Source organism: Mus musculus, chromosome 15, assembly GCF_000001635.26.
Source record: "Mus musculus strain C57BL/6J chromosome 15, GRCm38.p6 C57BL/6J".
NCBI classification, from domain to species: domain Eukaryota; kingdom Metazoa; phylum Chordata; class Mammalia; order Rodentia; family Muridae; genus Mus; species Mus musculus.
Genome location: NC_000081.6, coordinates 8,089,988 through 8,103,792, shown reverse-complemented (window position 1 = coordinate 8,103,792; position 13,805 = coordinate 8,089,988). Strand labels below are relative to the sequence as shown.

The window sequence follows — 13,805 nt, the reverse complement described above, 5'->3', positions numbered from 1 at the left end:
GGATTTAATGCCTTCTTCTGTCTTCTGCAGACACCAGGCATGCTCACGGTACAGACACAACACTTGTTGCTCTTCCAGAGGACCTTGGCTTGCTTCCCAGCACCCCCATGGAGACTCCCAAGCACCTGTAATTCCAGTCCCAGGAGATCCAGTGCCATCTGCCAGAATTTAAGGGTCGCAAGCATACATCTGGTGCCCCTACACGCATGCAGGCAACATACTCATATACATACAATAAATCTAAAAATAAAGAATCAGAGAACTGGATCCAGCATTGTGTCCTGTATTCTCAACATTTGGAAGGCAGAGACAGGAGAGTAAAGATTTTAAGGCCAATTTCAGAGAGAATTTGAAGTGTCTGGCTTACATGAGACCCTGTTTCAAAAAAAAAAAATTGATAATGTCTTAGGGCTTCTACTGCTGTGAACAGTCACCATAATTAAGGTAACTCTTTTATTATTATTATTAGTTTTTCCAGACAGGGTTTCTCTGTATAGCTCTGGCTGTCCTGGAACTCACTTTGTAGACCAGGCTGGCCTTGAACTCAGAAATTCGCCTGCCTCAGCCTCCCAAGTGCTGGGATTAAAGGTATGTGCCACCACTGCCTGACTTAAGGCAACTCTTAGAAAGGACAACGCTTAATTGGGGCTGGCTTACAGGTTCAGAGGTTCAGTTCATTATCATCAAGGTGGGAGCATGGCAGCAACCAGGCAGGTGTGGTACTGGAGGAGTTAAGAATTATACATCTTGTTCAGAAGGCAAACAGGACAAGACTGATTCCCACATTAGGAGGAGGGTCTCATTGCCCACTCCCACAGTGACAACATCCTCCCACAAGGCCACACCCTACTCCAACAATGCCACACCTCCTAATAGTGCCACTCCCTGGGCCAAGCATATTCAAACCACTACAGAGAACTAACTTCAAAGACTATTTACTCTTTTGAGAAGAATCTGGGGCTTGAGTGGCTCAGTGGTTAAGAGTACTAGCTGGAACCGTTCCCAGTATAAACATTGATGCTACAACTATTGGTAACTCCAGTCCCAGGGAGCACTGATTGCATATATGCCCAGGCATAATGCATGTTGAGGTCAGAGGTGGGAGTTGGTTTTTGCCTTTCACCACATGGGCCTGGGAATTGCACTCAAGTAGTTAACTTAGTGACAAACACATTTATCCACTGAGCCATCCTGGAATCCCAAGGAATACTTTACCTTAACCAGTCAGGAATTGCCATCTGTGATGGCTATTCCTGCTTGTCAACTTGACTGCATCTGGAATGAACTCCAATCCAAAAGTGGAGGGCACATCTGTGATCCAGATCTTGAGGAAGGAAGACACAGGCTTCTGACCTAGATCTTGACATGGAGATATTGAGGCATAGTTGTGGGAAGCCGCCCCCACATTCGCCTTTACAAGATGGCGCTGACAGCTGTGTTCTAAGTGGTAAACAAATAATCTGCGCATGTGCCAAAGGTAGTTCTCCACCCCATGTGCTCTGCCTTCCCCGTGACTACAACTCGGCCATGGGCTGCAGCCAATCAGGGAGTGATACGTCCTAGGCGAAGGATAACTCTCCTTAAGAGGGACGGGGTTTCGCTTTCACTTTTGGGCTTGGGGCTTGCTCTCTTGCTCCTAAAGATGTAAACAATAGAGCTCTCGCTCTGGCGCTCTGAAGCTCTGGCACTCTGGCTCTTAAAGATGTAAGCAATGGGGGGCTTTGGGGGCTTGCTCTCTTGCTCCTAAAGATGTAAACAATAGAGCTCTCGCTCTGGCGCTCTGGCGCTCTGGCTCCTAAAGATGTAAGCAATGGGGGGCTTGGGGTTTGCACTCTGGCTCCTGAAGATGTAAGCAATAAAGTTTTGCCGCAGAAGATTCTGGTTTGTTGTGTTCTTCCTGGCCGGTCGTGAGAACGCGTGTAAGACATAGTGGCCATGAAAAGCTTAGGCCCAGGCAAGGTAGTACACGCCTTTTATCCCAGGAGACTGAGGCAAGCAGATCTTGGCCAGCCTGGGACTAAGCAAGTTACAAATCTAGGCGTGGTGGTACACACTTTTAATCTGGGCCACACTTTCTGCTAGAGACCTACATAAGGACATTGGATGAGGGAAGACTCAGTCTTCTTAGGCTGCTTGCACTGACTTGCTAGCACATCTGTTGGAATATACTTCTTGAGGATTCCAGCTGCACCACGATTCAGAAGACCAGTTGAAACAACTAGCCTCGTGTGACTGAGCAACTCCTAGATTCTTGGATGTTCCATTCACAGCTGCCCATCGCTGGATTAGTTAGCGCACAGACTAAGTCATTACAATAAATTCCCTTAATACAGAGAGACATTCCAAAAGTTCTGTGATTTAACCTCTAAGGACTTTCCACCAGTCAATTGTTTTCTTTGCTATGGCTCCTTGCTCCTTTTTGTCCAGTAGAGACTTAAATGGCTTACTGTCTGGCCCTCCCCAATTGATGAATCATTCAGAAAAACTAATATTCTAATGTGCCCTATTTTAGTACGCCATTGCTTTTGCTTCAACAGTCAATATAATCAATATAGTGAAGAAATCCCCAACTGGTATCTTAGATTATTTGCCAAAGAGTCTTGATCATATGGGCACTCTTAAACAGTCTGCAGATTGCACTGGGAATCATTGATTGAGTGGCTTCCTGTTTTGATTAATGAATAAATTCATTTTCTTCAAGAGAAATAAAAATCTTCCATTACACTTTACAGTTATGTTTATGAAGTTGTTTCACGCATACTCAACAGAAATAGTTTAATGTGGAAGCTGCATTGTTGTCATCATTGATTGATAGCAGAGTGTCTTTTTAAAATGATGTTTATGGTGATAAATACCAATTCTAATGGGGTGATGGAATAGCTATTTTTTTTTCATTTTCTCTAGTGCTTTTCAGTTTAAAGTTTAATATATCATGAATCTCAAAATTTCTTCTCCTTGACAATTGAGGAGCTGAAACTATTACTTATGAGCTTAAAGGTTATGGATACATAATATCATTCATAAAGTTCTACTCCAGTATCTAATGGCTGCTTATTTATGCTCAGAAAAGAAATATTAGCACCAATAATAACATATTTGAGAGTAGGCAAAATAAATTAGCCTTACTGGTTGAAGTTCAGGGTAATTTGTCACTAGTAATCTCTTGAGGCAAACCCAAACTTCCTTGCTACAAATTATATACATCTTGTGCATAGGAAAAGTAACTTGCCTTCACAACCATTTCTTCTTATTAATTCATTTAATAACCACTCAAGAGTGCCTGCCCAGCCATTATATTATGAAGACAGACTAGGGTATCACATGGTAGGTGGGCCTTATTTAGTTGGAGGCCTACAAAGTTCTACAGATGCTTTCAAAAGCAGGAGAGATTTAATTTGATAGTTGGAGATGAGCTGGTTGGATCAATGACTTGGTGAAGAGTTAAAGCATTCAGGACTATGTGTTCTGAGGCCGCTCCCTGCACTAAATGGGAATGTTGAAAATGACAAGATTGGAATAGAAAGGTTTTGGAAGTCAGGCTAACCTTTTATTAAATTTGTATTTTTTTGTGGTGGAGATCCAATACAGACCCTTAGCCTTGTCTATGCTAAGCAACCACAGATCTACAGCTTCTTTGTACTAATAAATTTTTCTTTTACTCTAAGGACAATGGAAGCATTAGATAATCATTATCAATGAACCATAGACAGAGACAGGAGTCTAATATTGGGGCTCAGGAGTAATTTTATCAAAGAATTTTCATTCTTGAGTGGACTACAAGGCTCAGTAGGAAATTGTCTTTTCTGCTAAGCTTGTGACTTGAGGTCCACCCCCAGAACCACATAGTAGAAGAATAGGTCTGCAGGTTGCACAGTAAGGCATGTTTATACCACGTCCACAATCATTGAGTGCATGTGAAAATGAAGTATTTTCACTTGGCTTGGTAGCACACATCTTTAAAAGCTTGGGAGGCAGAGGAATCTAGATGGGTCTCTGAGTTCTGGGCCAGGCATGGATTACAAAATGAGAGACTCTGACAAAAGAAAAATTCAACCAAGTATTTGTTTTAGACTTTAAAAGTATATTAAATGATGTGTCATTAAGAATAGGAACAGAGTTGTAAAGAAACTAAAATAAATTGGAAACACAGTAGTTATGTAACATGTAACATTTGGAACCCTTAGTAAACAAGGCTAGCCTAGAGAGTGGAGACTGAGGGCAAGCGCTTTAAACATTCCTAACAACTCTTCAGTTTTCTGGCATCTTTATAACTAGATAGTGGTTTCTTCAAGCATACTGAGAAGATGGGCAGCAGTGGAAGTTTCATCATGTACGTCAAGTACATTACGAATATAGATAAAAGTAGCATGCAAATAACAAGATTCTGTTGATTTCCTTAGAAACGTGCCAGGACTTTGCTTGAGAACGCATCTGAAACCACCGAAAGGTTTTAGGGAACTCCCAAACTAGACCTCCTCGTGGCTTGTCAGCGCATTCCCTCCGCACCGCTAGGGGGCGAGAGTCCGAAAGCCTGCCTACCCACGCAGCCGGGCCGCTCTTGGCGACGCGGTCTCGGTGACGACACTTCCGTCGGGCTTGCCGGGAGTCGCGCGCTGCTGCATCCACGGAGGCGGTGGGCTCGGGCAGTCATGGAGCACTCGGGAACCAGCGAAGGTGGGTGTGGGTTAGGCGGGCCAGCCGGGGTGGAGGGCCGTGCTGGGCACTGGAGCGCCGGGCTGACGGCCGGTCTGTCCTTTGTTTCTTGCTCCAGTGACAGGCGCAGACACGGCGGGACCCGACCCTCAGCTGGCGGTCACCATGGGCTTCACAGGATTCGGTGAGTGACTGCCCGGGGCAGAGCCCAGCCCGACTTCGCCCGGGGCTTGCGAGTAAAGGGTAGGAGAGCTGCCACTTTTGACCGGCGCCTTCCGCCGTGCCAAATCCGAATCGGTCCCATTTAAACTGTTGAGACCAGTTCAGGTGACAGTTGGAAACCTTGACGGAAAGGGATTACTATGGTGACCCAGTCTGAGAAAGACATTTAGTGGCGACCATTAAATAACATTTTGGTGGATATAGCGTTTCTTCCTCTTCAGTCTTAATGTATACCCTGGTCTTGTCACATTATTAGGTGATTTAAAAGAAAAAACAGTCTCAAAAGACATAATCATCTGTTAATAGTATCAGTGCTAGAAAAATCAAATGGAAATTGACCTGTAATTTGTTTTGGGAACAAATGTCTCTCTGATGTACCTAGTTCTCATTCATTCATTGTTTCATTTATTCATCTACTTAGCTTCTTCTAGGTAATTAGTCGATAAAAGGGTAGTTACAGTATTTACTTTTTTTCTTTCTTTTCTCCCTTCTTTTCTTCTTTTTCCTTCCCTCTTCCACCTCCTCTTTTCCTCTTCTTCCTATTCATTCTCCTCTTTTGTTTGTTTGTTTGTTTTTTGTTTTTTTCTAGACAGGTTTTGTGTGTGTGTGTGTGTGTGTGTGTGTGTTTGTGTAACAGTCCTGGCTGTCCTGGATATCACCCTGTAGACCAGGCTGGCATCGAACCCGTAAAGATCTGCTTGCTTCGGTCTCCCGGTTGCCTGGATTAAAGGCTTGAGCTACCACCACCCGGTGGATTTATTTTTTTAAAAGATAAATGTATATATAGTTATATTTCTGAGCGGTTGTTTTGCCTCTATGTCTGTGCACCATTTGCCTGCAGTACCTATGGGGGCCAGAAGAGGTCACTGGGTCCCATGGAACTAGAGTTACAGATGGTTGTGAGCCACCTTGTGGGCCCTGGGAACTAAACATGTCCTTTGCAAGAGCAACAAGTGTTCTTAACTTGTGAATCATCTCTCCAACTCCTGTTTTTGACTTCAGAAAATTAGGAGAATCACGAAGAAAAGGAAGTCAAATCTGTTTTTTTTTTTTTTTAGATCTCCTGGTGCATATTAAAATTTAATATCATATTTATGAGTAAACATTGCTTTTTAAGACAGTATTTTGCGATTTTCATGTATTATATTCTTCCAAAACATGATTTTTTTTTTGAGACAGGGTTTCTCTGTATAGCCCTGGCCGTCTTGGAACTCACTTTGTAGACTAGGCTGGCCTCGAACTCAGAAATCCTCCTGTCTCTGCCTCCCAAGTGCTGGGATTAAAGGCATGCGCCACCATGCCCGGCCTCCAAAACATGATTTAATTTTTGGTAGTAGGAGGACTCAACAGGGCTTCCTGCATGCTAACTACCTGTCCCATTACTAAGCTGCACTGTTAGAACTTGATTTATTTTAGTGTCCAGAGATCTTGTATCACTTAAATTTTATTTTTTGTTTGTTGAGAGAGTTATTAAAAACTTTAATAACTTGATACAAGAATCTAATTGAGTGGCTGAGGCAGGTTTCAAGTTTGAAGCTAGCCTGGACTATGTAGTTAGACTGTCTTTACTTATTTTTTGTTATTTATTTTTATTTCTTAGTTAAAACAGGACCTGACACAGCTCAGGCTTGCCTTAGACTTTGTATGTAAGCTGAGGATGACCGTGTGCTTCTGACCCTTTTTCCTCTTAGCTCCTTGGTTCTGGGATTTTACCGTGTAGTATGCACCTGGTTAGATACTGTCTTTTTGTTGCTATTTAGAAAAAAACTAAAAAATTGGAAAACAAACAAAAACCCATGGATACCTTATTCAAGAGTAGGAGGGATGGATAGTCTGTGATTATGTTAGTAGGTGGAATTTTTTTCTTTTTTTTAGCTCTCATGTATATTTATCATAGCTCATTAATAGACCAATTAAAAGATAACCTTATTTGTTTGTTTGTTTTGTTTTGCTTGAGACAGGGTTTCTCTGTGTAGCCCTGGCTGTCCTGGAAGTGCTCTGTAGACCAGGCTGGCCTGGAACTCAAGTGCTCTGGGATCAAAGTGTGCCACCACACCACCACCTGGCTTTCATACTGTGTGTTTAAGATATTTTGTAATATTTTGTTTCTTCTTTGATAGTTTCATTCATATCTACAGTGTATCTTGATCATCTGGCCACTCCTCTTGGAACTCTTCCCTCTTGCTCTCTTCAGACTCCTCTTATACTCTGCATTCAGGTAGTGCTGCCTGCATTTATGTGGGCTCTCTACCTCTGACCATATCCCTGGAGAGAAATGTTTCCCCTCCTCCAGCTTCCCTAGTTGTGAATAGGTCCTCAATTGGGGGGTGGAGCCTTATGAGCCCCTTCCCTGTCCATGTTGCAGTTATCAACTGCCTCTTTCTCTGTGGGTCTTGTGAAGGTAGTTGTAGCTCATGTGAGTCCAGAGAGCATGTCCATGTCACAGCTAGAGGACAGATGTCCTGTCCCTTCTCCCCTGGCCCTGATTTTCTTCCTACACCCTCTTCTATGTATTCTGTAAACACCACAGGGGTTGGTCCAGATGCCTCTTAGGACAGAGCATCCAGCAGCCCCTTATCAAAGTGCTTTGACAGTCATGAATCTCTGTATTAGCATTTCTCTGACTGAAGTTGAAAGCAGTGCTAATCTATGGGTATAAACATAAATATTTAGAAGCAGGTTGCCACTATTGACACTATGAGCTCCTCAGTCAGAGACTTTTGACTAGGCTCATAGTACTAAGTATTTCCTTCTATGGGTCGGCTTTAAGTCCAGTCAGAAGAGTTGGTTACTCTCATAGCCTTCCTGCTTCTGTTTCCCCAGTGGGCATGTCTTGTCTGGCAGGTCAGCTCTGTAGCATGCAGAGTCCACTGCTGGGTAGTCTGCTCATGACTTTAATCCCCGACTGGCCTACCTGTCATTTATGGCACTATGAGAAGTGAGCCAGCCGGGAGGCGTTCCAGGTCAGTTCCAGCTTGCTGTCTGTCTGTGCCACGGCCACAGTCAGTCTTCTCTTCAGCAGTAGGTTTTACCATCTGGTTATGTGGTCGGCAACTAAGAGCAATGACAATAGCTTGTGTTGTTTTGGGAGTCTCTGGGGCCTCCTGGCACTGAGGTTTCTCTGTAATGGTGTCCTCCTGGAGAAGCACTGTCCACCTATGCAGAATACTTCTGTTTAAACTCTTTTAAAAGTTATATTTAAAAAATTAGTTTACTGTGGCTGGAGAGATGGCTCAGTGATTAGAATCACTGGCTCTTTTTACAGGATTTGAGTTTAATTCCCACCGGGAGGTTTACAACCAACTGTAACTCCAGTTCCAAAATCCAACATTTCCTGGTATCTGTGGACACCAGGCACACACATGGTGCATTAGACACATGTAAGCAAAACACACTCAAAACTGAATGAATCTCAACAAAAGGTTTTCTCGAGGCTTTTTTCAGACGTCCTTAGTTTAAATTAACCTACTTGAAACTACCTCTTCTCCCCAGTTCCCTTCCTCCCATTCCCACGTAAGCTTTTAACTCAGTGTGCCCACAACTTTGTTCTGTCTCTTCCTTCCCTTAAGGCCCCTTTCCCTCCTAAGCAGGGGAAGTTTCAAGATTTTGAACATAGTTGGGGGATCAGGGCCAGCTCTACAGCTCCACCTGTCGTATTTGGTGTTTGGTTCTTTGAGAACTTTATGCTCTATTTAGGATAGTGAAGTAGACATAGTCACCAGTGTGTGTATTTAAGTGCTTCTGTAAGAAGTCACTATAGAGTTAGCATTTTAAGACAACATCAAGGCTATGGGCTCAGTCCGCTGTAAGCCTAGTAAGCATAAGTAAGGCTCTGGGTTCCACTCACAGCTCCAAAAAATACAACAGCCCCTACATTTATTTTCTGGGAGTTCTGTACGTTATCAGCTCATGTAAGTTGTGTTGATTTTCCTATTCTAGATAGTCAGGGCTGAACCCAGGTGTAAACATATATGCTCTAATCTGGTAGCTCTGTCATGTTTAGAGTGAGAGCGCTGGTTCTATGAACAACACAGTTCTTGGCAGTAGACTGTAGCATCTCTTTGGTTTCTGGCTATTTCTTCACTTCTTCAAATGCCTTTAATTCTTTTGTAGTCTCGTGACCTTTAAGTCAGCTACAGCACTTTTAGTCCTAGCCGGGCTCTCTGCTAACTGTGCTGCATCTCTGAGCCAGGCAGTCTGTTTAAAGTCCTTATTCTGCTTCTATCTGAGGAGTTGCTTTGTCATGTGTTAGGGTATTTTCTCAGATTCTAAGAGTCTTTCCCCAACAGAGCAATGCTGTTTCAAGATGTAGACATCTAGGTAAGTTAGAGGAGGAGGAGACATCTGGCTGGCTAACATTAAGTAGGTTCACAGTCCAATTTTTTTTTTTTTTTTTTTAGGTTTTTCGAGACAGGGTTTCTCGGTGTAGCCCTGGCTGTCCTGGAACTCACTTTGTAGACCAGGCCACCATGCCTGGCTAATCTTACTTCTAAGAATCTGAAATTTGTATGTTTTGAACATTATATTAGTGCTCAGAAGTTTTGGATTTTGGCTCTGTTTTGGTGGATACCTGTAATAATCTCAGATCTTGGGAGACTGAGGCAGCAGGATTATGAGTTCAAGGCTAATTTGTGGTCGGAAGCAAGAGTAAAAAAACTCTAGAAAAACCACCAACAAAAAAATGTTTTATGCCGGGCGGTGGTGGCGCACGCCTTTAATCCCAGCACTCGGGAGGCAGAGGCAGGCAGATTTCTGAGTTCGAGGCCAGCCTGGTCTACAGAGAGAGTTCCAGGACAGCCAGGGCTACACTGAGAAACCCTGTCTCAAAAAACCAAAAACAAACAAACAAACAAAAAAATCCACAAAACAAAAAACAAAAAAGTTTTATATTTTCTGTTTTGAATTAGGGAGGCTAAGCTGTGTATAAATATTCCAAAATAAAACAACAGCACCACCTCTTGATACTTGAAACACTTCTGGTCCAAGCATTGTAGGTAATAGTGAATTTGTATATTTACTGTTTATCACTGTCTTGGAAACATGCGGTCAGGTAGACACATGGCCTGGTTATTGCTCCATCGGTGAAGCTGGAGCACAGAAAGCGCCTGGCCAGCTCAGGGCCAGCTCAGTGCTCACAGTGTTCTTTGCTCTGCTCTAGGGAAGAAAGCTCGCACATTTGACTTGGAGGCCATGTTCGAGCAAACTCGAAGGACAGCGGTGGAAAGAAGCCGGAAAACACTGGGTAAGCAGCACATGTATTTTCCTCTATTGGCTTCAGTGCTGTATAAACATTATACAGTGAGAAAGCAGGAGAAAACCTACAAAAATTTTGTTTTTACTTGCAAACTCCCATTTAAATCAGAATTGCTGAGAGAATTGTAATTTCTGGTTCCTTCCGAAAAAGAATGTAAATTATCTATTTTCCTTTTTAAACATGACAAAACTTGTATTTTATTTGGATAGAGAAGGTCTATACACCAGAATCCTGTAAAAGTGTGGCCTGTGGGGGCTGGAGAGATGAGTCAGTGGTTACGAGCATGGGGCTTGATCTGTAGTATTCACATGGGTGCCCAGAGGACCTGGTACTGTCTTTGGTTCTCTGTGGACAGTAGGCACATGTGATGCACAGAGATGAGGCAAAACACCCATGGCCACGAAATGTAAACCACAAAGTGTATTTATGAGCAAGCAAGGAGCCACTGTTATAACTTACAGGAAGCGAAGCAGAATAACAGTTTCTTTAATATCTCTCCTCCCACCTCTGTCTGACTTTGATTTCATTTTTTTCTTTCCTGCTTACAGCGGAACCAGTATTTGGAAGGCTGGGCCAGAGGTGGCTGTCACCATTGCTTGTTGACCCAGACAGTATAGAACATTGTGACACACACTGATGTGGCTGCTGCTGTTGAATCCCTGCTTTAATGAGCTGTAGGAGATACTTAATGAAGCCTTACTTCCAGATGGCTTTTCCAGATGGTTGGCAGTTCTAGGAACCACCTTAGGGTCTCCAGAGAACACTGGCAGTGTGCTTTTTTTGGCTCTAACTCAGATCTCTCTTGTACTAGAGGACGGTCTGGAGTCTGGGAACAGCTGGATTTAAATCAGTGCTGTGATAGTACTTGTCATGTTTGTTTATTTTTGTTTTTGTTTGCAGTTGAGACAGGGTCACACTGTAATCCTGGCTGACTTTCTGTGTAGACCAGGATGGCTTTGACTTCTGGCAGGGTATCTCCTTCAGCCTCCTGAATGCTCAGATTAGAGGAACGAGCTACCAATACCTAGATCTGACCCAAATTCAATTTTAGTGACAAAGAAGAGATATGGGATCTTACAATATTACCCTGGGGAGGCTTGAACTCATGGACCAAGTTATCCTTCTGTCTCAGCTCCCTGAGTACCAAGTATTTAGGAGTGCACTACTGTGCCCAGCAGTTAGTTTTGGTTTTAAAATGCTGAATTGTGGGGCTGGAAGGTGGCTCAGCGATTACGAGGACTAGATATTCTTCCAGAGCACCTGGGTGGAGTTCCCAGCATCCACCAGATCTCACAACCCCTTGACCTTCAGAGTCTGGGGATAGGACACCCTCTTCCGGCCTCCTTGGACACTGCACACATATGGTGCCCAGACATCCATGCAGGCAAAAGCATTCATACATGTAACAGTAATAAATAAAATGTTCAAAAGTTAAAATGGTGCATTATTCAGCAATACATATACTATATGGTTAGTGAACTTGAAGCTAATATCACTGGAAGTAAGCCTTTTTGGTGAGATGTAAAGATGTCGATGTGTATATAGTCATATGTACGTATGGTTTTTTTGAGACAGGATCTCACTAAAACTTATCATATAGACTGGGCTGGCCTTAGACTTACAGAGATCCTCAGCCTCTATTTCCTGAATGCTGGGATGAAAGACATGTGCCATTAAGGTGCCCCCCTCACTCTCCCCCCTTCTTTTTGTTGTTTTTTTTTTTTTTTTTTTTTTTTTAAGACAAGGTAGCCTGAAACTTGGTATGTAGGTTAGACTGGCTTCTAACTCAAAGAGATCCACCTGCTTCTACCTCCCAAGTGCTGGCATTAAAGGCGTGTAACCCTGTGTCTGGCTGCTACTGCTTTTTAAAATTCATTATGAGAAATTATAAACTTATAAGTATTACTATCTATATAAGCTACTATTATTCATGGTTAGTTATTATTTTCTTATTGCTATAATAATAAACATTTTTATTTGCTTTTCCTCTCTGATTATTTTGAAGCAAAGCTTGGCTATGTTGTCTCATTAATAAATATTAGTCTGCATCTTACCCCTCTTCCGTTACTCCCACTCTAACCGTTTAGTGAATCCAGTTCCTTGCATATGGTTAGGTAAGCCTCTGCCAGTGATGTACATCCTTGCTCATGTTTTTAAAGACAGTTGGAAGTCTTGTTAGGCAGGCCTCAAACTCTCAACCATCTTACTTTAGCAAATTTGAGGCCATGTGGCTGTAACACCATGTCTGGTAGTGTGTGTGTATCTGTCCACATGGAAGGCGAGATGCGGTAGCATGCATCCAACCGCAGTGCTCTTAGAGCAAGATGGGAGATGAAGTCAGGAGAATCCCTGGAACTCACGGGCCACCTAGACTGAGGTGCTCAGTGGCAAAAGGAAAGCATGCAGCAATGATGTAGAGGGCAAAGACTGATGGCAGAAGGGCTGTCTCACCTTCATATGCACAGGGCCTGGGGGCAGAAAAAGAACATCAGTATCTTCTGAAAGGATAAGTGGAACTGCTTTCCCTACTCCGGACTTGTAATACCAGAATGCGTGAGAGTTTCTCATCATAAAGTAAGTAGGTGATCTCTTGACATCAACTGAAGGACCAGTAATTTAGTTCAGTTTGGATATCCTCTATCTAAAGATACCATAGGATTCCTCAACTTCCCATGCTAATCACAGATCCTAGAGTGTGACCTTGACTCTGATCCCCTGGGAAGCAATTAGGCTGATTGGTTTGTGAGAGTCTAAAGAGTCTAGGTGAGCAGCCAGGTGAAGTGATTCAGTGGGTTCGAGGTGTGCCGCCTTTGTTTAAACCCACCCTGAATGTTCAGCAGGTTTAGATTCAACAATGAGTCTATTCCACTTTCTCTGAGTAGTAGGGACCCTCCCTAACTCCAGTGATGTAAATGACCAAAACAGTTCCTAGTGAATAATAAAAGACAGTTCCTGTCACTGAGGAAATCATAAGGATTTTAGGAGCATTGGGACAAAATGCTTGTAACATTGTATGTACTCCAGTTCATCTGAAAAAGTCAGCAGTAACAAAGAAATAAAGCAAAGCATGCTATCTTGAGTGTATTTGGAAATAAACAAAGGTTTTAGTGAGTTTTTAGACTATCAGAGGCATCTTGTGTTGTAAACATCTCATTCAAAATGCTTTGGACAGTGAGTTTTTTTAATTATTTAAATAAGTTGTTTCTGGCAACATAGGTTCTCAATACACATTTGAGATTAAATTGAATTTAGAACTAAAATCCGTGGATCTATCGATCGACCATCTATTTATATGCTTACTTGTTTTTGATGCACAGTTTCATGTAGCTCAGGCTGGCCTTGAACCGTGTATAGCCATGACCCTACTGTGCCTGCATTCATGTGCTGGGATTACAGAGCTATACCAGTAATGCACAGGTTTTTTTACGTTGGGTCTATGTAACCCAAATACTGCTTTAAAAATAAGTCCTTACGTGGAGATGATTTTAAATGGCCTAACCTATTAGATCCTGGCATTCTAGGTTGGAGAGCCAAGGTTTCAAAGCAGCTCCACCATAGAAGGAAACGGGACAGGAGGACAGCTATAGTTTTTCCTCCCTGTCACGTGGATATGACACCATTTACCTCGGCAGGTTCTTGGGTAGGTTAAAACATTGGGCATCTTAACCTTGTAAAG

At 42.8% G+C, this 13,805-nt stretch overlaps 1 protein-coding gene across 3 annotated transcripts in view; it reads left to right on the top strand.

Annotated features, from left to right (window-relative positions):
• Positions 1-4,583: 4,583 nt before the first annotated feature.
• Positions 4,584-13,805, top strand: part of Wdr70 (WD repeat domain 70) — a 226,155-nt gene continuing 216,933 nt past the window's right edge. The window contains exons 1-4 of one of the 3 annotated variants that reach the window (NM_001358788.1): positions 4,584-4,674; positions 4,772-4,837; positions 10,034-10,117; positions 10,678-12,116. In NM_001358788.1, the coding sequence (NP_001345717.1) occupies positions 4,650-4,674; positions 4,772-4,837; positions 10,034-10,117; positions 10,678-10,766 (264 nt within the window). In that variant the 5' untranslated portion in view covers positions 4,584-4,649 and the 3' untranslated portion in view covers positions 10,767-12,116. Of the gene's footprint in view, positions 4,675-4,771; positions 4,838-10,033; positions 10,118-10,677; positions 12,117-13,805 lie in introns of those variants that run through there. The other 2 variants (NM_001081402.1, XM_017316701.2) reach the window with 2 other exon arrangements.